The 24,534-nt window shown below is 47.8% G+C and overlaps 1 protein-coding gene across 4 annotated transcripts in view; it reads left to right on the forward strand.

Annotated features, from left to right (window-relative positions):
* The window catches only part of DDX25 (DEAD-box helicase 25), a 1,022,381-nt gene that overhangs the window by 256,156 nt on the left and 741,691 nt on the right, over positions 1–24,534 (forward strand). For all 4 annotated transcript variants that reach the window (XM_069617288.1, XM_069617290.1, XM_069617287.1 and 1 more), the window contains 2 exons: positions 5,117–5,209; positions 18,846–18,948. In XM_069617288.1, the coding sequence (XP_069473389.1) occupies positions 5,117–5,209; positions 18,846–18,948 (196 nt within the window). The remainder of the gene's footprint in view (positions 1–5,116; positions 5,210–18,845; positions 18,949–24,534) is intronic.

Consider the following 24,534-nt stretch of genomic DNA (forward strand, 5'->3'; position numbering starts at 1 on the left):
ATGCGTTCAAATACTGGTGTAAAGAAGGTGAAAAGACAAGTGTTAAATGAAGAAGAATTCAATCATTACACTGAAAAAGGGCAGGTTATATCATCGGGAAACATCTGGTACGAAGAAATGTTGCGTGTGGAAAGCGAGAACAAACTGCATATGTTACCTCTGCTCCCTCATCCTGCACATAATCAGCGTACCCAATCTTTTCCTGCCTCAGGCTGTATCATGTGAGGAAGCAGGATGCCTAATGCACCTATCCCTGTGTAAAACTAGGGTATCTTCCAAGGAACGAGTCTCTGTTCAGTGGGTAGATGAATGGGAATGTGTACAGAATTATAACAAATTGACAGGATGTCAAAAAACAGAAAAAATATAATGGCATACTTAACAGAATGCTCTGAAAGGGGGGAGCAGATGATAAATGAACACAAACGACTGCAGTGCGCAGAAAGAGGGGCACAGTATTGTCTGGTGTCATACAAGACAATTAATGAGAATAATGGTACAGTGGCCAGTCGGAGGGGAAATAATGCAATGTCGTGCTGGAGGTTTGGTGGAATTCAAACAAAACTTGTTAAAAATGAATAGCTGCAAGGCAGTGTGGATTAAATATGTGCATGCATTGATTTGGATAAGTGAAACTAATCAACCAGTTAACGTCAAGAGCCTTACACAATTCCCTTTGTTTCAGGTCAAGTGGGTCCATCAATTTGGGAACGAACACCGGCTGTGCCAAGGTGATGTGTGGCGCTGATGCAGGGGACAACGATCATTATAGACCTGTGTTGGGCATTTGAATCGAAGCCCTACGACTAGCTTCTGCCTGATTTGGGTGGGGTTTGTGCGATAGTTCAACTGCACAGCCCTGTCCTGCCGCTGCCCCGAAACAGCAGTGCAATGCAGCTTTCACTAAAGGAGCGGTCAATCGAGCTGAAGGAAAAGGTGTTGCAGCAAAGAAAGGAGCAAACATTACTGAGCAAGAAGAGAAGACCTAATAGTTACAGGTCCGAAAAGAGTGCCGAAGAGATGGCCGCTATTCCTGATGAATTTGGACTATTTTCCAAGGCTGCCACTTTCTTCACTTCTTTACTGCTTGCAGGTTTGCAAACTGGTGCCAATTTTAAGTGGCTTCAGCTGACAAGGTAAGAGTTTCTGCAACTGGCCATTCAACACCAAAAGGCCTAAATGCAGCAAAGCCGAGTTGTGAGCACTAAGTTTAGTGGCTTTTCAGAATAAGTTTGTACTGGACCTTCTTACTGCTATAGGAGGAGTGTGCACCAAGTTCAGGAGTAATTGCTGCACGGTAGTGCCCTGTGGAGAAGCCCCAAATGGAACATTGAAAGCAGCTATCTGTGAAATATAGGCACTCCACGAAAGTATGAAGTGAAGTTAGTGGGGTGCAGCCAAACAACTGGGTGCCTGCATGGATTTCTGTAATATTTAGTGACTATCCCTGTGTTGGCCCTCATGCGGTTCACCTTCTGCATTGGTAAATCTTTTTAGAGACTCTACTAACAAAAAGACGTGAAAATCCATGTTGCCCCTGAATGTTGACAGGGGAAATGGTAAACCGGAACAAACTAACCAATGATGCGAAAATTGATAATGAAGTTGACTGGGTGACAACAACCCACTTCGGTGGAAAAGCTGAGGCCTACTGGATTTCATTTGATAAGGATGGTCTGAGTTGTATCATAAAGGCACCATTGGAAATTTGGGAGGAGGATGGAGCTGATATGACTAGTCTAAAGAGTATGGATCCCTAAAGACAGTAGCAGAGTAGGTATCGGGAGGGGGGGGGGCAGGGAGGGAGAATTAGATATTGCAGGATCAATAAAAAGGCGGCAGAATAATGTAAAAATGCAGCATGGTAAAAAGGCACACATTTATCAGCTGCAGGATTAGCCCACTAAATCAAGGTGGGGCTTTGACAGCCGCACAGTCCTACCTATGCACTAAGCAGACCCCAGCAAATTGTTTTCTAGATAAATAACCGATAGGAAGCATAGCTTGAATTGCAGGTAAGTATGTAAGACTTGGCATTAAACCCAGGCACTGTAAACAGGCATTGGAGCTTGCTTTCATTAGAAATGAATTCACATTTTATTAATCTGCCAAGAAGTCATAGAAGGTTAACTGCACATTGCAAACTACACGTTCTCAGGATCATGTAAGAGATTAGCAGCCTTTGATACTTTGGAGGTCAGGAAGAGAAGCTCATGGTTTCAGGGGAAAGCAGTGAATGCACAAACATTTTATAATTTGGCATATCAGTTTATGAAACTAGCTTTCTGGCCGTTTCAAAGTGTTCCATGGCGGTTTCAAATTCCCTCTTAGCACATCTCATCCTTTGAATTGGTCCAAAGTGTTCCTAAGATGCAACATTACGCTGGTAACTTGTCAACAGTTCAAGGCTCTTGTAGTGTCATGATCGATTGTGTTCCCATGAGAAACGGATGGAGATGTACGGCGGCAGATGAATAAAGATATGCTGGTCAACTCAAATGTATGAATGTTTTGGCACTATGATGTGGGAATTGTGGACTGGACTCTGACGTCAGAGTGGGCCAAGGGTTGTATGGTAAGATTTACAGCACCCAATCGTTTGAAGATAATGTATGCCCTTCTATAGGGGAATTATACAGCTTTGCCAATCAGCTTCACATGGAGGACTATCCTAATGTTGCAATCTGTGTTGATGGTAATTAATTTGTGCGATTATGAAAGCTTTGGTTCTTGGGGCCTCTCTTTGACAGCAATTTTCATGCAGTTCTGTTCGGCATTCACTTTCCGAGCTGTACCTGAGCCCAGAATAAATGTACTTCTTGCCTGGTGTACACTCCTTTTTTAAACTACTGAATTCTGAGATGACCCGCAGTACACATGCATTACACTTATAGAATTGTGAAGTTTAACCATGCGTCACTTTTAGGTAAAACTGCGAGGATTAATCATGCATCACACTTAAATAGAATTATGGAGATTAGTAATTTGTCACAACAGCTAGGACTGTGTAGATTAGCCGCTTAGAAGAACTTTGTGAGTAGCCAAAGCACTAACCAGCACCCTGTTTCTACTTCCTCAAGCACACCACCCAAACACTATACACACACTCACTGGGCTAGCCAACATATACCCTAACACGTTGCACGCAAGCAACACACACAGCAAGCAAACCCAGACACCGGACATTACCTATACCGACATGACAAGCCAGTGCGCACCACACCTGCCAATCTATACACAGACACACCCCAACACAACAAACGGCCACACAAAAACCTATCCCGGGCATTGGACCCTACACGTACGGATACAACAAGCCAGTGCACGTAACCTACCATCTGCAGGCCAATGCACACAGACTCCAGTTTTTCCTGGTTCTGCATCTATCCCATCATTCTTCCCTCACTAACCAACCCCGTCCTCTTTATTGCAGAGCCACGTGAGCGCCTGGAGACTGCCCCTGGGTGTTATCGGTGCATGGTATAAATCAACATAACGTAACTTATAGATGATATAAATTGTGGATTATTCGAAACGTTATTTGCTTTTTCTTATTTTATTTGTATATTAAGAATAACGTGTAAAGGTTTCATATTAAAACCATATGCACTTAAATTAAAATAAATATATATGTTTATGCAAATGGAGGCAATCCAATTTGTTTTAGAGGAGAAAACTGGTAAGTAAAGTGGTTTATGGTGAATCTTACAACTGTAAACGTTTTTTTGGGCATTTGGAATCTGGACATCTGTTTATCTGGTTACATAGTTTGTTTCTCTGGTGGGGCTGGATTGTAATCTCTCTACTGTATGGTTATAAAGAGGTGTTCACTGGGGCAACACAGGAGTTTGTATACCCTGCTTCTTTTGTCTGCCTCCGTCCCTGCTGCAGGGCCATGCACTCTGGTGTTATAGTCTAATATATCCAGAGTGTGGTAATCTAACATGGAATATAAATCGGATATTTGTTTAGGTTTCTCCTCTTTAGGGAGGCTGATGGAGCATGGTTAATCAGTTTGTTGCCAGACATGGCATTTTTCCCATTCACGCATCTATGCACGAGATATTCAAGATTCAAGCTGGATGAAGGATTGAAGCTTTTGTGAGGCATGCAAGTACGCTGTCATTGTTCCTGCTGGTTTGAAAACCACTAACTATTAAGATTGCAACCAGTGTTAAGAGGTATGCGCTAGACATGTTTCTGGCTTTCTTGAGACGCTGGTGCGGAAGCTCAAGGCAGTCGTGACCAGATACGACCACCTACTCCAGTGAGGGTCCGGGTTTCAGTTCTGAATCCGTCTCATTTGCCCAGAACGAATGTTCGAATGTGGGGACCATGTCTATTTGAATGGCCACCCAAATGTTCAAATGATGCAATATGTCTGCTTTGGAGCATTTTCTTTTTTTTTTTTTTAAGTTCAAAATGCAGTTTTTATAGACTCCAGCTTAGAACTTTTCCAGTGACTGCTGGGGAAGTTGCAACCTATTCCATGGATCCCTAACAAGCCTGTCACCACAACATTCTTTTAATTTCTGATGAGTAATATAAAGCCTATATTTTGGCATGCATACAGAGTGCACATTCCTGTTTATTACTCTACCTCTTCACCACTTCTTCAGAGAAGACTCTTGGCTGTTCTGCTAAATGGGCAAACTCTGCAACCTGGGTGTGAATTTCTTTTTTTGAACTCTAAACTTAAGCTCGAGGAAAGACATTCTAACCGAAAGGTCTAGAGGTGTTCCAGGGTTTTCAACATTTTAGACGTTTGTTAGGTGCTGCAAAGTGACTGTTTGCATACAACTATGATAAATGGTAACGAGAGAATCTATCCAGCCCTTTGGAAGCATAGAAACCTACTGTGAAAATTGGGCAGTTTATTTGCACAGAACCATATATCTATGGGGACAATTGAGGTACGACGTTGATGCATTCAAATTGGTGAGATTTGAAATGCCAAATTCCTGCTCAAAATGTCTTCATTTCCGGAGTCCATGGAAGCTGTTTCTGGTGTTTGATAGTTAATATACTTCATTTGCAGGTGAAAATTGAATTGCTACTCAACCATTTACTCTGGTGTTTACTTTTGTCTAAATAATGGTTCCATTTTCATTGGCAGAAAAGAGAAATTGCTGGAAGGTGTTTATGCTATGGGTTTTAACAGACCTTCAAAGATTCAGGAAAAGGCACTTCCAATGATGTTGGCTGACCCGTGAGTACATCTGTTTCATAGCTATGCATTGTCATATTTAATGAAATGTTGGTTTGTGAAGATTCTCTCTACTACTCCTATGTCCCATTCCCTTTCCTCCATACTTGTGGGACATGCCATCTGACGGGACTGGATCACTTTTGTAAAAAAGCATCAAAACTTGTTTTGTCCTTTTTATTGCAGCCGTGACCCCACCCTCCTGAGCCGAGGCCCGCATCACCCTTTAGTCCTTTTCTATGCACGGTCGGGACTGGAGGCACTTGTATCACTGGAAGTTTTTTAGTTTTTTAGTCCTGTTAGCTTGATTCTTTCTCCGGTTCTACAGTTTGCTAGACCTCTGTCTATGCCAGAGCATCTGGGATTCGTGTCCTGTTCTTCATGCAAATGTCGTTTCGCAGGGGCGGATCCTCATCCTGTTTGGAGTGTCTAGACCCAGAACATCGGTGTGACTCGTGTCTTTATTGTGACTCCCTGTCTGTCCGGGCACTCCAGCATAGTCTTCTTCGGTGGGAGGTTGTGTTCCAGCGCGTTCCTCCTTACAGCTCTTAATCGACGAGAAGAAGAAACGCCCTGTAAGTTCTTTACCTTTTAGGTCACCACAGCCTGGGGACTTTTTGTGATCTTCCAGGACTGGGAGGGGCTTGTGTAGCTCGGGGACATCCCTGCCAAAACAAGACACTCTTCCAAAGTTCTTTTTTTTGGGGGTAAAGTTCAAGCCAGTTATTCTGTGGCTCTGGATTCCAGGGTTCGGCCTGAGGTCTCCATATCTGCAGCTTTACATACAGAGTCACGAATCGAGGCCCCTATTAAGGGAGCTTTACGTCCCGGGTTAAAAAAACAGGTTCCTCTTCTTGGGGCTAAATCCAGTACCCGCAGAAACGAGGGACCTTCTTTGAAGGTCTTGTCGGTGAGGTGTTTTACCCATCCTGCCCACTCTTTGCCTGCAGGTACCGATTCTGTTGCGGGGACAAGGAAGGCGGTCACGCACCACAGACCTTCGAGTACTGGCAGCGCTGAGGTTCCTCCTGAGGTTAACTCTGGGACAGTATCGAGGATGTCCAGTGAACATCCTAGATCTGACGGCACCGGCTAGGCCCAGGATCCTTGTTTCAAGGCTAAAATGCTGCTCAAGACCCCCGTTTCCCCTTAGGAAACAGATGCCTCACTTTCTCCTGTGACTCAGTTCTCCTCTGGTGTCGACACAATGGCGGCTCAACGTCTGTGGTCCATGGTGGCCATTTTGGATACCACTCTTACACCAACAACCACTCTCACAATGGCTAGTGTTGAGCATTCCTTTTGGGGCTGAGCAGTTTTTTCCACGCCAGAAACCGGACAAACCGTTCCGCCCTTCTACAGATTGGCATGCTCAGGCACTGCTGCCTCATACCGTCTCGCTGCCTCCTGGTTCCACACCATTGATTTACGTGGACCTAGCCTGCGGTGGCCCGACCTGGCAACCTTCCTCGTTGCACTCATGGGTGTATGTCCCTCACGAGCGGCCTCTGCCTACTCCCGTGCCTAGACCTTAATCTGAGGATGTTTTTTCTGGGAGATTTCAGACGCTCATGCACTCTGATCCCATGAGGGCATACTTTAAGGCTGTCCCTACTTTGAAGAAAACCCTTTCCCTATCTTCAAGGGGGTCTTTGCCTAGGCATATGTTGGTGCACGGCCTATCTAACAGGGATAGATAGAATATCCCTAACCAGCCTTCTTTCATACACTTGCACTTTCAAACTTTTAAAATCAGGTTAAGGTCAATGGCATCAATGTAGGGAGGCAAAATACCATATGATTGTGTCTCAGCCACAATGACCTAACCTCACATCTGGAATTTCAATCTACATTTTAATCAGCAGTGTCTGGAGGTAGTGTCAGTCACTTAAGACCTTATTCTGATGCAGACGTAAAAGTTGATGTACTGGGAGAACAATCTGGGCGAGAGGCTATATTAGCTTTCTATCTCTAAAAAACATTCTGGACGTGTCCAAATGTTATGTTGGTAGATTTAGTATTCAGCATGAGCTTACTCATGCCATGCCAGGTCGACTGGTTTCAATTATCAGGGTCGCTATAATCGTCTTCTTCAGGACCATTTATTTATAAACAAGGTAATAATTCCATCTGGGGATCAACATGTTGGTCCGAGGGACACCTCCGCTTCCTGTGGGGAAACATAAGGGAGAGCTACAAGGGGTAAGTATGCTCCCTCTGGTATCCCGCTGTCAAAATGGCTGCTGATTACTAATGTGCAAATTACTTAACCTCTCTTCTCAGTAGAATTGGTGCCATGACTTAAGGATATATATTGTCCTTATGGTGGCACCATGTTCATGCTAGGACGGGATGGGGTAGGAGAGGGGTTATTTTATATTAATACTGTATCCTGAGACCCATGGTTGTGACTTATTTAGGACGGTGTGCAGGCATCTCTGATCTCTAAGCTGCATGTTCTCTTGTGAGCTCGTGCACAGCATGCATACCTGAATTGTATGACTAAAACTTAGTTATTATCCTGAGGCCTATAGTGGTTCTTAAACTATGAAGGTGTGCTGGCATCTTAGATCAGTTTGCCTGTGTGATCTTTAGTTAACCCATGTGCTCCGCATGCATACCAGAGTGCTGTGCGGTGTAGCTAAAAGCTTGCCTGTAAACTTACTCGAAATCCGTATAGAAGTGTTCCACCACGAACGGGTAACTTTGCACGTGAATTGTACCAAACTGGGTATAAATCTTCAATGCATCTATGTATAGTAATTAGTGTCTGTGACTAAATCAAGTTGTAACTCTATAAACGGAGTATCTTACTCTGCTTAGATCTGTGACAAACCCCATATTGGGCTGCATCTCAAGAGGATTGACGGTCGATACAAGCTTCACACCTCAGATATAGCCTTGTCGGCTTGTCTGCTCCCACTGTCCACAGTAGTGGCAGCTGCTGCTCTCCAGTCCAAGCCGGCATCTGCATCCTCCAATGCAGCGGCCAAAATCCTCTCCGAGGATAAGCTTCTTGACGCCATTGGCAAGAAAGTATTTTCCAATTCGACGCTCCAGTTTCGTCAAGCTAACACCAAGCTCATCCTGGCAGCAGCCAATTTTAGGTTGTGGAAGGTCCAGGGGGTTTCTGGATCGCCCGTCTGAAGCCCTGGTGGGCGGGCCCCGCGTAAGAGCGCGAAGGAGGGCAGTTTTTCTCTCGGCCATCAGTCTCCTCTCCAGGGGCAGGTAGTCTCCCTGCTGACAAATCAGCCAAATTGTCTTTTTTGTCAGTCGCATGAGGCTCCGGTTGGAGGACGAATCTCGTCTCCTCTGGTGGCGTGGCAGACCATGAAGACCGGTAGGTTTTGTCCATCGTTCGGGCGGGCTTCCGCTTGCCCCTCCCCTATATCCCACCCTTTAACCCTCTCTTCCAGCAGACTGGGTCATTCTCCCGCAGAGTCGAGGTACAGAAACTTCTAGACCTCAGAGCGGTGGAGCCTGTTCCCCACAGGGAGCAAGCAGAGGGCTACTACGCCTGTCTCTTCAGTGCCCAAACCCAACCAGGCTGGCCTGCGCACTATCCTCTTTCCCAGTTCAATCTTTCTCTTCCTAAAGAGAAATTACAGATCACGCCTTGCCAAATAAAGTCCTCTTTTCAGGAGAGTGACTGGCTCAGCGTAGTGAACCTTCAGGATGCATACATGCACATTCTGCTATGGAGCTCTCATCGGAAATATCTGCGGTTCTCCTTGGGAGAACAACACTTCTAGTTCTGTGTGCTCCCTTTGGATCTCAGCTCGGCGCTGCATGTCTTTACAAAGATGTTGGCCCTCGCAGCTTTCCTCAGACTGCAGGGGATTCATGTATATCCATATCAGGACGATTGGCTCCTGCACAGTCCTTGCCCACAGACTGCCTTGGCCAATCTTCAGTCTCTCAGCTCCTGTTCCATCGTGGGCTGTCAGTGAATTGGAGGAAATTGTCCATGACTGGCTCTCAAGACCTAATTTTCCTGGGTTTCCGTTGGGATACTGTCAGTACCAGGGTGTTCCTAACGACAGACAGGATTGCAGACCTATTGACCACGTGACCGCTGTGCCTAGTCTGTTCCAAATACTTCTGGGTCTCATGGCTTCTTACGTGCTAGCCCTTCCGCTTGCATGTCTGAAGATGAGGCATACTCAGCTGGCTCCTCAGAGCAGCTGGTCTCGGGCTCCAAGATGATCCTAGGTCCTACCTACATGACGGTGGATCTGCAATGGTGGTCTTTGGAAAACCTTTCTGTGGGGCCATCCTTTCAGGAGCCCTGCCCACAAGTGACGGTCACCATGGACTCGTCCTTTCTGGGGTGGGGAGCGACTATGGGTCACCTCGAAGTATTCGACCTATGGGCACTTTAGAACAGGCAGTTCCACATCAATTATCTGCAGCTCCTGGCTATTATTCTGGCGCTCAGAGCCTTTCAGCTGTCTATTTACCAACAAGGTAGCCCATATTCACACAGACAATTCTGTCGCAATGTTTTACATAAACGAGCAGAGTGGCACCAAGTCCTCCTTTCTTGGTGGATCTAGCCATACAAGTTTGCGACTGGGCCTTTAACACAAGGTTTGGCTCCAGGCTGTGCACATTCAGGATCACATCAATGGAACTGCAGACTCGCTCAGCTGTCAGTCGGCTGTCAGTTATGAGTGGGAATTGAACAGCAATGTGTTCTCCACATTTTTTCGCCAATGGGGCACTCCAGAAGTGGACCTGTTTGCGACCATTAGAAACAGGAAACTTGCTCTTTATGCATCCAGGGACAGCCTTGGGGTGTCCTCCTTGGGGGACACACTCAACATCGCGTGGCACAACATCAAGGCTTATGCTTGTCCACCATTGCCTCAGATTCATCGTTCACTCTGCATGGTCAAGAGCACATGGAATGGCATTTTCCTCTTCATAGCTCCTTGGTGGCCAGCCAGATTCTAGCTCTCGGAACTTCAGCATCTGATTCTTCCTCTGATCAGATTGCCGCTGATTCGCAACCATCACCAAAACTATCAGCTGTGGCACCCCTCCCCACAATCTTTCAACTTGGCAGCCTGGTGCCTGAATTCAAATCCTTAGCGCAGTTCAATCTGTCTGAGGACAATATGCTTATTAACCAAGCGGACAGAAAACCTTCCAAGAGGACACAATATAGGAGCAAATGGCTGTTTTTGCCTCTGGTGCTTAGCTAAATAGCTTGACCCCAGGCAGGCTACGGTTGACACTGTTCTAGCTTTCATGTCTCACCTCGCAGGTAAGGGCATTCATGTTCTGTCATGCAGAAGTTCTTTGTCGGCCCTTGCGGCCTACTGGTCCACGGGCAGCTAACTAATCCAGTCATTAAGCACCATTTTGCTGGTCTACACCTCTTCCTGCCGGTGTGCACCCCTCATCCCAAATTGGATTTGAATGTGGTCCTCACCACGTTCTAGCATAAACCTTTTGAACCCATGGCTGCTACCGATCTGAAATGCCTTTCTTGGAAAGTCACTTTTCTGATCGCAGCATTGGATCTTTCATGGATTCACATGCTTAGAATATTCCCCATCGTCGGGGAATCCTCGGTAAGTTGTATAGACATTTTCCATAGGAAAAATTCTGACACTTTTGTGTCCTATCTACGTTGTTTTGGGCCGCGCACGCCGGCGCCACTAGGATGTAGTGGTATATATAGCCCCGCCCCCGTGGCTCCTCAGATTTCAACCATCTTCCAAAGTAGTGGGATTACCTCGCGTATCTGCTATTTGGTTAGGTTGTACTTGCGACTGTTTTTTCTTCTCGAAAAAATGTCTGGAAAGGCGTTGTTTCATCTGTGTGCTACATGCGGTCTTAAGAAGGTGTACGAAGGGGATGGTCATGTGGACTGCATTTACTGTCTTCCTCACCACACAGCGGACACTTGTGAAATCTGTCAGGGCTTCTCCGAGAAGACCCTCAAAGACCGAAAAAGGCGCCTTGTCGATTGGCTCAATGACGGGGCGGGTGCGTACCCGGCATCAGAGGTGGGCTCCACGGCCTCGAGAAGTAAGTCGGAACCCCCGACAAACTCCCCTCGGAGAAGCATTCGGAGAAACACTCGAAGGCCTCCTCTTCACACAAGGCGTCGTCTTCCTCCTCGTCTAAAAAGGAGAGAAAAGAACCATCTAAATCCTCCTCAGGAGACCGTCATAAGTCTACCTTGAGTCGAGAGGCCTCGGCCAGCAAGTCGGCCCCGAAAGTGGCGTGAACACCTCAAGGCCCTGCGCCACTTGCTTCGTCGACGGCCCGCTCGTCGAGGCCTGTGTCATCGGCTGCTCCTCCCACGGTTCAGGCTGCGGCTGTAGGAAACATATCGTCGTTGACGGTGGTTCCGTCTATGGGATGGCAACCAGAGGTTTTCGACCCAGTTCCTCCTGAGGCCCTACTACAACCAGAGGCGGCTTTTTCCATCTCGTCGGCTGACGAGGAACGTGGCCCGGTCGCGCACCCAACCGATCTGGGGTTGCAACCAACCAGTGCGGTGACGCTCTTGAGTGGGGGTACCATCCCTGGGACCTCGTCATTCCTGAACCCCCAGACAGTTCTGTCCTTGAAGGTACTAAATACGCTACAGAAGCTGTTGGAGCGTTTGGACATACAGATACCTCTGCCCAGTGCCCCGGCACGGTTACAGTCTACGCCACTCGTCGAGGAGCCGGGCCCGGCTCCTCGCTCGACGACCAGGATTACTGCCGCTTCCCAAGCTGCGTAAGATCACCCTCACCCACAAGAAGAGGGAGCACTACCGGACTCTGATTCAGACCGCGAAGGGTCGGGTTCAGACATCTCACTATTCCCCTCAAGGGACACAACATGGGACTGCGAAGCGGAAATGGAAGCTCCGAGAAGTCCGGCGCAGCCATCACCACCTGACGACGTGGGGGCATTCCATGCCATGATGAGTAAGGCGTGTGCTGAGTTTGGCCTAGTCCCTGAAGAAGAGAAAAAGGATTTTTATTTTTGATCATATGGGCAAGAGAAGAAAATCCATATTCGCCATCCCTATTTTAGACCATGTCTGGCAAGAGGGCCTGAAGACCATGCGTCATCCTTTCTTGGAACCTGCAGTAAAAGGCTGGTTGGAGAAGAAATTCAAGGCTCCGGAATAGACTCCCAAGTGCTTGACGTCTCAACCTTCGCCGGAATCGGTGGTATCTGCGGCGGCTGCTAGAAAGGCCAGGTCTCAACCTAAATGCACGACCCCGCCGGACACCGAAGCCAGGAGGCACGACGCTTTTGGGAAAAAGGTGCTGTCGGTCGGAGCGACTACAGTTAAAGCAGCCAACTCCTTGGCGATTATGTCTAGGTATGACAGGGAAATGTGGCACCGGCTGGCTCCTATCTTGGAACATTTGCCCGAAGAACATAGAAAGTCCGCCATGTTGCTAGTACGGGAAGGAGAAGAGGCCTCCAACCATGCTATAAACATTGCTGTCGACCTAGCCGAGTCCGGATTTAAGCAAATCAATAATGGCGTAGTACTACAAAGACCAGCCAGGCTCAAGTGCACTACGTTCAGACCGGAGGTGCAATATGAAGTCTTGGATATGCCGTGTGAAGGGGAACAACTGTTCGGTGAAAAAGTTGATGAGGCCTTGAAGAGCATGAAAGAGGATACTGACACGGCGCAGTCACTCGGAGCCCTCCAGAGTGGTAGGAATTTTCGTTCCTTTCAGAGGGGCTTCTGGTAACTCCCGGTTTGGGTCATCTAGAGACCGAGGTTTCAACAGACCCTCCTACTCGTCTCAAGGCTACAGACGTACGGCCCAGTCTTCTCGTAGAGGCAGAGATTACCAAACCTCCAGACGGCGGGGTGCCTACCCTTCGTCGACGAAAGATAAACAAGCCAAGAACCAACAATGACATGTTTCAGGACGTCCTGGGGAGCCGAGTGTCTCGTCACATCGACGAGTGGGAGCGCATAACAGACCAATGGGTTTTGTACATGATTCATCTGGGCCACTCTCTACAGTTCAAGGACAAGCCGCCACACATTCCACCGGTGTTCTCGCCTCAGCCCCACCTTCAAATACTACTGCAGGAGGTGGCGCTTATGCTGCAGAAAGGGGCTATAGAACTGGTCCCGGTGGCAGAATAAGGACATGGAGTGTACTCCGTTATTTTGTCGTCAAGAAACCAAATGGAAAATGGCGTCCCATTCTGGATCTACGAGCACTTAACAAACTGCTCAAGAATTTAAAATTCAAAATGCTTACGCTCCAGGAGGTGACCCGATCGATACAACCCGGAGATTATTTGTCGTCGCTAGACCTTCAGGGCGCATACTTCCATATCCCGATGCGTCGACGACACAAGATTTCTGCGGTTCATAGTCTGACGAACCCACTATCAGTTCAAGGTCCTCCCGTTCGGACTAAAATCGTCCCCCAGGACGTTCACCAAATGTCTGGCTCCAATAGCAGCCTGGTTAAGAAAGGAAGATCACCATGTGTACCCTTATTTGGACGACTGGCTAGTGAGGGGATTGTCTCCGGAAAGGGCACAAGAAAGCCTAGATGCCACCATGTCCCTCCTACAACGTTTGGGCTTTGCAGTGAACTTCGACAAGTCCTCATTAAAGCCATCAAGGACCTTGGTCTTTTTGGGGGCAGAGTTCCACACACAGTCGGGGCTGGTGAGGCCATCCCTCGAAAGGATTCACAAACTGCAACAAAAGGCATCGGAATGGAATGTCGACACCAGCGTGTCAGTGCGAAGGTACATGTCCCTGCTGGGGACCATGTCGTCCTGCATACCCTTGATCGACAATTGTCGCCTCTTCATGAGGCCTTGTCAGGAATTTTTGGCAGATCGATGGGCACAGAGTCAAGGGCGCTGGTCGGACAAGTTGACCATCGGCCAGCTCGTGCAGGCTCTTCAATGATGGAGAATTTCCATACATCTGATGGGAATGCCCCTGCTGGAACCTGCGTTCCAGAGGACAGTGGTGACGGATGCTTCTCTAACTGGGTGGGGAGCTCATCTGGAGTCCTTACAGGTTCAGGGTTGTTGGTCATCGGAAGAATCCGCCCTTCACATCAATCTGCTAGAGTTGAGGGCGGTGCATTGGGCCCTGAAATCCTTTCTACCACAGATAAAGGGCTCAGTGGTGAGAATCATGACGGACAACACAACAACAATGTTTTATCTACGAAAGCAGGGAGGAACTCGCTCCAGGATCCTGTCGACGGAAGCCCAGGAGATCTGGCACTGGGCCCTCCAACACGACATACATCTGTTGGCGTTCCACTTACCAGGAGTAAAAAATGTGAAAGCAGACGCTCTCAGCAGGGAGATGAATTGTCTACAAGAATGGGAAATGAACGACCAACAACTGCACCGTGTCTTTGCGAAATGGGGTCATCCGGCCCTCGATCTCTTTGCGACGAGACAACAAGAAATGGTCTCAATACGCAAGCAGGTGGCCACAACAAGACTCGCTAGGGGACACATTCTCCTTCCCGTGGAGGGGCAAGTTTCTGTATGCCTTCCCCCATTTCCTCTCATCCGTCGAACTCTGCAATGGATCCACAGATATCCATGTCGGGTGATCCTGGTGGCCCTGTATTGGGCCAGACAGGTGCGGTTCTCCGATCTACTTCACCTTTCAGCGGCAGAACCAATGAGGTTCCAGAAGATCCCCAACCTTCTGTCTCAGGAGAAAGGGGTCGTTTGGCATCACGACCCAGACAGCCTCAGTCTGACGGCCTGGCTCCTGATTTCTCAGAGTTTGGCGCGTTAGCGATCCCAGCGGATTGTCGTCGCATTTTGCAAGCGTCAAGGGCACCTTCCATGAACGCTTCATATTCATACAAATGGAAAAGGTTCTGCATGTGGTGCGCAGGTCAACCAGGTTTGGTCCCGCTGACTATCACGCCGGAACAGCTCCTACCATACTTGTTGCTCCTGGCTAAAAACGGTTTGTCTGTTTCATCCATAAAGGTGCATCTGGCTGCCATCTCGAGATTTACTCGAAAGAGACATTCAATTCCATTGTTCAGTGACCGCCTAGTTAAACACTTCCTTAAAGGGTTGTTTCAAACTTTTCCTCCCACGAAGAAGTTTCCTCCGATCTGGAGTCTAAACCTGGTTCTGGCAGCCCTGATGAAACCCCCTTTTGAACCAATGTCGTCGACATCATTAAAATGTTGGTCTTGGAAATTGGCTTTCCTGGTGGCTATTACTTCAGCTCAACGTCTGTCAGAAATACAAGCTTTAGTGATCGACCCTCCGTATCTGAGGTTTTTCAGTAATAAAGTTGTGCTGGCCATTAACCCGCATTTCATACCTAAAGTGCCTTCCATGTTCCATAAACGCGCTTCTATAGTGTTGCCTACTTTTTTTTCCAACACCGTCTTCGGTGGCGGAGAAGAGTCTCCATACATTGGACGTGATAAGAGCTTTAAAATTTTATCTTTTTTTTTTATTGAATGCATTGTGGAGATAAAAAGAAAAGAATTGAAAAAAAGGAAGAAGAGAAAAGTTACATGAAATGTATATGTATGTGTATATATATAGATATAGATATATAGATAGATATATAGATATAGTATAACTCGAGAAAAATAACTATGTCCAAAATTGTAAAGGTTTCTCTCATAAAGTTCAACAGAGCCAGGGTCGTAGATACTTTTTCCCTCCTCAGAATTAGCCACCTGTCCTGCAAGGTTAAAGTGCTTAAATTTGAAAGGTGCGTCCCCAACCATTTCCCTCTGAACTTAGTTAAGGTAACACAATTCATCACTAGATGCTAGGTTTCAGCCTCTTGCCCACAGCCTCGACACAGCAGACTGGGTTATTCCTCTTTTTTGGTTCTTCTCCCTAAGACTTCTCTTGTGTGGAAGAGGTTTAGTCTGAATTTTAAGAACCGCTGTCTTTCCGTATTTGAGGGAAATTTATCCAAGTAAGGGTGGACGGTGCCTCTGCAATAGTGCTCGTCCATGCCTTGGGTGATTGATGGCAAAGCACTGAGCCTGTCCAGGGTGGCTATCCAGTCCCAGTCCAAGAGTTTTCTCTTTACCATGAGCGGATTTAACATGAGATTGTCTGGTTTTAGTGCTATGGTATTCAGGATTTCTAAACAAATTAATTGCCACTTGGTTAGGACCGGAATCAATTGTCTTTTGATTGCTTCGTTAATTGCTACAAATCCACTTCTTTCCTGGGGGTGCAGACATTTGCAGAGGAGTGTCAGGGATTTCCAGACCGTAGATATGTAAAGGGACGATAGGCCTAGTTCCTTATGCACACTTTCCATTGGAGTTGATGTCGGTAAGCCCAATACTCTTTTCCAGAATAGGCCCTCCAACAGTTTCCAAACATCTGAATTGATGAAGAAATTTTATCTCCATCGCACTCAAAGCTTCAGAGACACGAGACAACTTTTCGTAGCTTATGGTCCTGCGGCTAAGGCGAACTCCAAACAAGGACTATCCAGATGGGTGTCTTCGGCCATTTCTTATTGTCATTCCAAGGCCGGAAAACCGCTAGAAAAGCGTCCAAGGGCCCATTCGACGAGATCTACATCGTCGTCGACTGCGTTGTGGTCCGGAATTCCGCTGGGGATATCTGTCAGGCGGCTTCCTGGTCGGTACCACACACGTTTACCCGGCACTACTGTCTTGCACAGCAACATGCCGAAGATACACAGATGGGGCGTGCATTACTACGTCACCTGTTCCAATAAGGTAAGCCCCAAGTGGGGGTTACACCCTTCGGCAACTATGCTTTAAAGTGTCGTCTTTCACTGTTAACATACTATAATGTAATGTGTTGCCATGGTAAATATGCATTGTGATTATTGTGATGTTGGTTTGCATACACGCCTCCAATGTTGGGGGGATACTGCTATACAATCTATTCTAAGCATGTAAATCCATGAAAAATCCAATGCTGGAGAAGGGAATAGTTTCTTACCTGTAACTTTCTCCAGCATTGGTATCGTTCATGGATTCACATGCGCCCGCCTGCCTCCCCTGAGCATGCAAACCAGAGATCCCCCATACTACTTTGGGGGCCGAAATCTGAGGGAGCCGCAGGGGCGGGGCTATATATATACCCCTACGTCCTAGTGGCGCCGGCTGCGCGGCCCAAAACGACGTAGATAGGACACAAGTGTGGAATTTTTCCTATGGAAAATGTCTATATAATTTACAGAGGATTCCCAGCCTGACGACGGGGAATATTCCAAGCATGTGAATCCATGAAAGATACCAATGCTAGAGAAATGGAGTTACAGGTAATCAACTATTCCCTTCAGGCTCTTTCTGTGGAGCATCCGTGCCTCACTTTCACAAGGATGAGGTTGTGCTTCACTGATCCTTCCTAAGGTGGTTACCGATTCTTTTTTTTTGTATTTTTTTTTATCTTTAGCTGAATCAATCGATTCCTTACCTGTCTTTTAAAATTTTTTTTTTTTTTTTTTCCTCCTAATCCTCCATCTGAGAGTTTTAAACAACTTGGACGTCAGACCAGCCCTGAAGTTTTACTTTGATAGAATGAGTGAACTCTCGGGCTCCTCGCAACTGTCGCATTCGGAGACCTGAAGGGGAACTGGCTTCCAAAGTTACTATCTCCTGATGGATTGCCTCCTGTATTTCAGAAGCATATAGCATTCAGGGCCTTCAACCTCTGAAGTTGTTTCTTGTATGTGGAAAAGCGGCTGCTGTTGCCTTCCAAAGCTATGTCCCTTGGGAAACCATTGCCAGGGCAGCTACTGCTTGGACCTGAGCTTCAGGGCCGATGCCCATTTTGGCCAGGCCGTTCTTGAGTACCTATTCCAGTAAAGTGGTTTTCCATCCACACGGATTACCTGTGAGGTGTGATTGGTAATCTTCCACAAGTATGGAGGAAAGGGGACGTAGAAGTATAACAAAGTTACTCACTGTAGTGACTACCTTACTCCTAGTCCATAGTCCCCTTTCCTCCATATGCCCACCGTCCCCTCTAAAAAGTATCCTCTATTGCTTAAATGGTCTCAGACCTGGCGATGGAAAAGGACTGAGGGGCGATGCGTGGGGCAGAGCTCAGTAGGGTGGTGTCATGACCGCTTGTGGTGCCCCCACATAAAGTTTTGATGCTTTTTTACAAAAGTGCTCCGGTCCCGTCCCTAAGGACGGAATGTCCCACAAGTATGGAGGAAAATGGACTAGTTAAGGTAGTCACTACGGTGAGTAATTTTGCACTCCTAATAGCTCATGCATTGTACAAATAATTACCTTGTGAGCGGGTATGCCCAGACGTGGGTCCCCTGCTTGCTGCGCCATAGGGAACCAGGCTGCACCTCACTGAGGAGGTCCAACAAGGCCGAAACATGTCTGGGGTTGCTTGGTTTTCTGTGCAGAGGGGACCGGCCTAGCAGTTCGGGCTGGGCTGCTACCTTCGATGGCGGTAGCTGCTGACTGATTTGCACATGGCTGGTCCCCTTTTGCAATGGCGCAGACGGGCTAAAAAACGGTGGTGTGGAAGGTTGCCCAGAGCAATTGCCAGTGGTTTAGATTCATTCGAAACCTTCCACCCGTGACTTTTGTGATCAAATAATTACTAAAGCATTTTAATTTGTGACCTAAATATGGCCAATGCTTAACATAACTTTTACCTTTTTTAGGCCGCAAAATTTAATTGCTCAAAGTCAATCTGGGACGGGGAAAACGGCAGCCTTTGTGCTGGCCATGTTGAGTCGTGTAATACCTACAGAAGAATACCCACAGGTGAGGTGAAAGAGGGGCAAGGAAGGAGTGCATCCTATTTTTGAACCTTCATTTTAGTGTTGATTTGAAGTTCATCCCAATGTCTAGAAAGTGTTGGCTCTTAAATTGTCATGAGCTTGCATGTACAACATCGGAATCCTTGCCAAAAAGTGAAACTACTTTTTTGTGTTTTTGAAACCATGAATCTAACAGACTATAACAAACCAGTTTTCGGAGGGGGGTGTGTGTGTGTGTGTGTGTCTACCCCTCTCTGCTCCCTTTTCCCTCTCCTCTCCCCCCTCTTCAGGGCAACAGTGATATTAGTACCGGTCCCTGAGACTGGTGTGTGGCGAGTCGAAAGGAGGACGCGGACACATTTGTGCCATAGTATTAAGTATTTTTTTAAATAAAACTGATAAGTTTTATCTTTCCTTGGCACTATCTGTGTTCCCTGCCTATGTTATTAACTAAGGTGCTCATCAGTCAGTTGTCAAAACAAATATGTCTGCTGTCCAAAAACAACCTCTAACACTATGCAAAAACTAACTTGGGTCAGTGGATTGACTCCCTTCTCCTGAAGGTACATCTAGAACCAGTCTTTTGAAAGGTGATTGAAAGATAGTCTCTTGAAAATGATTCTTGAAACTGATATCACTCTGGTTAGGGTATTTCTAGTACCAGTCTTTCAATACCTGGCTTGTGAACCGTCTCTTAACTGTTTCCATAAAACCCTTTGATTACTTTGCCGTCTCTCCTCGGTCTTTATCCTTCTGTGGGTTCTCTTGTTGATCCTTGTTTGTTGGCTGGGATTCTCAACATGTGCTTTTATAGCCTCTTGGTATAATGTGTGATTTAATTGCCAATTCTCTCTCGGCTCTCTTCCATATCTTGCTTCCTCTCCAATCTTGTTTTGTCTTGGTACAGGATGTGGAGTTATTTTCCCCATTTCCAAGGTTAACTATATCTCTTCTACTTCTCTTTAACTCAACAGTTGGTGTCCCTTTTTGCTCCAATTCAACTCTATTCCTGGTTTTGTACTGAGATCAGTTAACTGGCTGTAATAATGATTATGTGGGTGTTAGGCAGAATTACATGCAGTGCCCTTTGGGAACACTACACACAATTAAGACTACAAGTGACGGTACAATTTCACTTTTGGTGCAAGCCTGTACTACAGTTATAGTGGTAGCAGTAGCGGAGCAGCCAGACTTATCTCAAGAGTAAGTGAGCAGTAAACGTGTTTACACAAGGGACAGCAATTACTATGGTTCAGGCAAACACTGGGCCTCATTACACGTTGTGCGGTAAAAACCGCAAATTAGCGGCATGGCACTATTAACGTGTCCTCCCTCGCAAGAGGGCGCTAATAGCGCACGAGAACGTGGACACAAGCATATCGCCATGCCGTTAATGACCCTACCGCCATGCCGGTAAAGTCCCCTAAAAGTCTCTTACCGGCTTCCACGATAGTGCAGATAGCACCCCATGCAGGAAGAGGTGGGACGACCTCAGACTGCGGGTGAGGGGCATCCTGGCTGAAAACCATGGCATTGCCAATGCCGGTGGAGATCGTTCACCTATCCGAATGAAGGAATGGGAGGAGACATGTTCCAATCTGATTGCCGTTGAATCCATTGAAGGAGTGGGCAGCATGGAGTTCGGCGTGGGTACCACTTCAGATGGAGGTGAGTGTACACATGACAGGATGCAATGTGAATGTACTGTCCCCCCATATGTGAGCACAGACTCCTCTCATGCATGGACACACATCCACACATGCATCCATCCCTCACCAAGTCAGTGTCGGACCCAAACACACACACATGCACACATCACCAGAGACAAGTTCCAAACACAACCATGCATGGATGAGGCACTGAACTGGCACATCACCTGCATCCACAACTAAGTCCCAATGGCCACAACTGCATCATTTACGTAATCTGCATGAAGTATATTGAAACGCAACCAATGCCATCCCCCTTCTCGTCCCTGACAGGCTCACATACAGATGGTGAGGATGCCACTGATGCGTGCAAGAGGCCAAGGGCACAGCAGCCGGAGGACACCCCTACATCATCCAGGGGCAAGGGTGCAAGGCCCCACCTGACGAGCAGAAAACCTCGCCACAGTGCCACTGCCAGGGCAGTAGTAGCTGCACCAGAAACTGCAGCTCCACCACCAGTGGAGAACCCACTTGCACCAATGCCTGCCACCGAGGGCCCACCATCCGCTGCGGCTAGCTCCGCTGGTGAGGCAGCCGCCACTGCCCCCCGATCCGGAGGACACCCTAGTGGAGCCTATGGTGATGCACACCCCAAGCCCCCCTAGAGCCCCAGAGCCAGCCCCAACCCAGACCCCTGGGTCTGATGTGACTGTTGAGGACAACTACCCAGCAATTATGTCCCCCATGTTACCTTCACCTGCTGCAGTGGGTGCATCAGAGGGCACAGCGTCCAGTGCACGGTCACCCAGCACTGCCCCCCAACTGACGACCATCCTGGAGCGACAACATGAGCTGACTGTGCTGGTTGGCCAGCATGTCGAGGAGGCTGCCTGACTCGGGGAGAACATTGTGGAGACGGTGAGGCACTCCACTGAGAGAATGGATGCTAACACCGACAGGCTATGCAACGAGATAGCGATGCTCAGGGAGGTCCTTGTTCGAATGGCCGACACCATGGACCGCCACTTTTCACAGCCAGCCCAGTCTGCCCCATCATCTTCGGGGTCGAGACAGACAAGCCCCCTCCGGCGTTCTACACGCACCACCAGGCGCACGACTGACCGTCCCCAAGATGCTGCCAAAGACAATGGCAAATAGGGTGCCAATGGAGATTCATCTGTGTGCATTGGCCAGGGCAAACATGCCAGATGCATGAGGGACTGTTGGTGGGGGGTGTGGGGGTAGGGTGTTATGGGTCTGTTGTGGGGGGTAGGGTGGTGGGATGTTTTGTTACTTGCACTTCTGCACCGTTCTGTTTCTCAATACACTGGTTTATGATCAAAACATAGGCTTGTTGGACATCTTCATTGTGTATGTGTACTTTATTGGCAACGGGGTCCATTACGTGCTCCCAAACATACACCAGTGCATTGATACCCATATCCATGTGACAGTACGTAAACCTGTTCCTCAGAATATTTGGTTGATAGATGCTGTCTCACAGCACGTCCCTCCTGCCCATCCCCTCTTGCAAGACCTGCATCCCCTTCACCTCCGTACTCATCACCATCATCATCCTCATCAGGTGCTTCCATTTCAACCTCGGGGCAGTGGCACATTCCGTCTGATACACATATTGTGCAGCATGACACATACCGTGGTGATCTTGCCCACCTTCTCATGTCCATACAGGAGAGCACCGCCAGACCTGCTAATGCACCTAAACCGTGACTTCAAAAGGCCAAAAGTCTGCTTGATCACGATGCGGATACGGGTATGTGCACGATTGTATTCCTCCTCGTGCCTGTTCTGTGGGTTCCGTACAGGTGTGAGGAGCCAGGTCTTCAGGGGATAGCCCGCATCACCTGTGTGGGGGAAGGAACGGGGTCCTGTTACTGTTCACTTCAAGAGCGGCCTGTTCATATCACACATTGATATTGCATTGTGATTGAAGTACACAATTGACAGCATACATGCAGATGGTCTGGGTGGCAGCAACGTGCAAGGGGGAGGTTGACCCTGCAAGTAGACATGCCACATTGATGCCTCAAACAGTAATTGACATGTCCTGGGTGATGCACGGTCTTCGGTGTGAAGGCGAGCGTCCCCCAGATAGCACGATCCTCCCCACAATGAGACAATAGGACTCTCCCAGGATGGGAATAAGGCCAGGACAAGTGCGGGTGAGCTTAAATGGGAGTTAATCAGAATAGGGCATGCAAAGAACTCTGCAAACTTCGAGAGCGCTCTGTCTGACAATACCAATGACAGGCGTATATATTTACAGAATGCGTCATAAGAACCTACATGCTATAGGGGTCACAAGTTAGTGGGGAGTGGGTGACGACGATTAACTATAGGTGTTGCTGCAATGTCGTTTGCCGTGGCTGGAGGACGTCGCTGGTTACCCTCGTGGGTTGGGCTGGGCCTGGCAGGTCAGCTGTGCTCATCGGGACGGTGTTGTTGTGCCAGCCGTGACCAGTGTCAGTGATGAATGTCTCTCCTGGCTTTCTGCCCTAGGGCCACGCACACCGCAGTCATTCAACATTGCAATATTATCTTCCCTGGTAAATCTTACAATGTTATTCTACAGGTTAATGCAACACAGGAGGAATGCACCAAGAGTGGGGTCTTTTGGCGATGCATCAATATATGGTTACCATCGTCCTGTTGACCGCGTATCATAGGTCGCGAGGTGGGGTCTCAGGGCATGGGACAGGCGGTCCGCGTTATGTCTCGTTAGAAGTCATTATGGATGTGTTCCTGTAGTGTTGCCATAATATTGGGTGTCCTAATTTTACAGGGGCCATTAACCTAAGGTGAGCCGGTGGGTCGTGGAGCCTAAGAAAGGGCGCCTCTGGATCTGTGTTTTTAGGCCGGGGTTTACTGCTGGGTTGTAAATAATTCAGGTGGCAGGCTGTGGCCTTGGGCGCTGCGGGGGAATGTGAATGTTTGAAGCGGCTCCAGCCGACTTGGGGGAGGTGAAGCAGAGCAGCACAGGCCTCTGCTTTTTCGTCTGGCAGGCTTCACTGGGGGGGGGGGGAGGGGGAATGGCCTTGCATGTGCTCACAAAGGTATTTTCCTCGTGCGTTGCAGATTTAGGTGGAAGAGACATAAACATTCACATAATATACAATCCTCATTGAGTCTTTTCAAAGCTCACGTTTTTGACATTGTTAGTACCTTTCATATGGCCAATTAGAACACATTACTTATACGCTAAGTATTTAACAACCACAACGTTTTGTTACATGTCTGTACATGTGCGGTAAGTGAGGTAGTAGTAAGGTTGGTGGAGCGCGCAGGAACAACCCGCCAATAAGACTGACGGCAGTGACACATGGTGAGCTTGGACATACATATCGTGCATTTTCATGCACCCCTTACGTGAGCTCCCAATAGGGTTGCATTTGTCTTCCCTTGCACTCCAGCAGCATTAGTTCAGTTATGGCATGGGACCTTGGGGTGCAGGCTTCTTGGTAAAACACAGAGCATGAAAAACCACCCGCAACACTTTTACTGTTTGCGCATAGCTACAGGGATGTGGGTGCTTCATCCCTAATATCATATAAGCACACATTCTGCCATTTTTATGGAGGTTACAGGTTTTTTAGTCAGAGGTCGTGGAGAGAAGTTTCATCACAGGTGGTTTGCTCATTAGTATTTGGGGACTCTGCTTTTGTCATGGGATCATTTTACAGTTCTTTTCCACCCGGCCCTGCTGGCCGGGTCATACTGGAAACAGCGATACACTGCGGAAGGTGAAATGTTAGTGTTGGTATCTAACACTAGCTCATGTCCGTCTGTTTGTGGCAACGGGCTCTCAGCGGATCTGCCAGAGAGCTGCGGCCACAGGGATAATTGAAACTCTCCAAGGGTGGGGGCCGCGCTGCGGTGCACAGGGCTCAAACCATCTTTATTTCACAAAATGGTTTCCAGGG

This window comes from Ambystoma mexicanum, chromosome 9 (genome assembly GCF_040938575.1).
Source record: "Ambystoma mexicanum isolate Mex_15411 chromosome 9, UKY_AmexF1_1, whole genome shotgun sequence".
NCBI lineage: Eukaryota > Metazoa > Chordata > Amphibia > Caudata > Ambystomatidae > Ambystoma > Ambystoma mexicanum.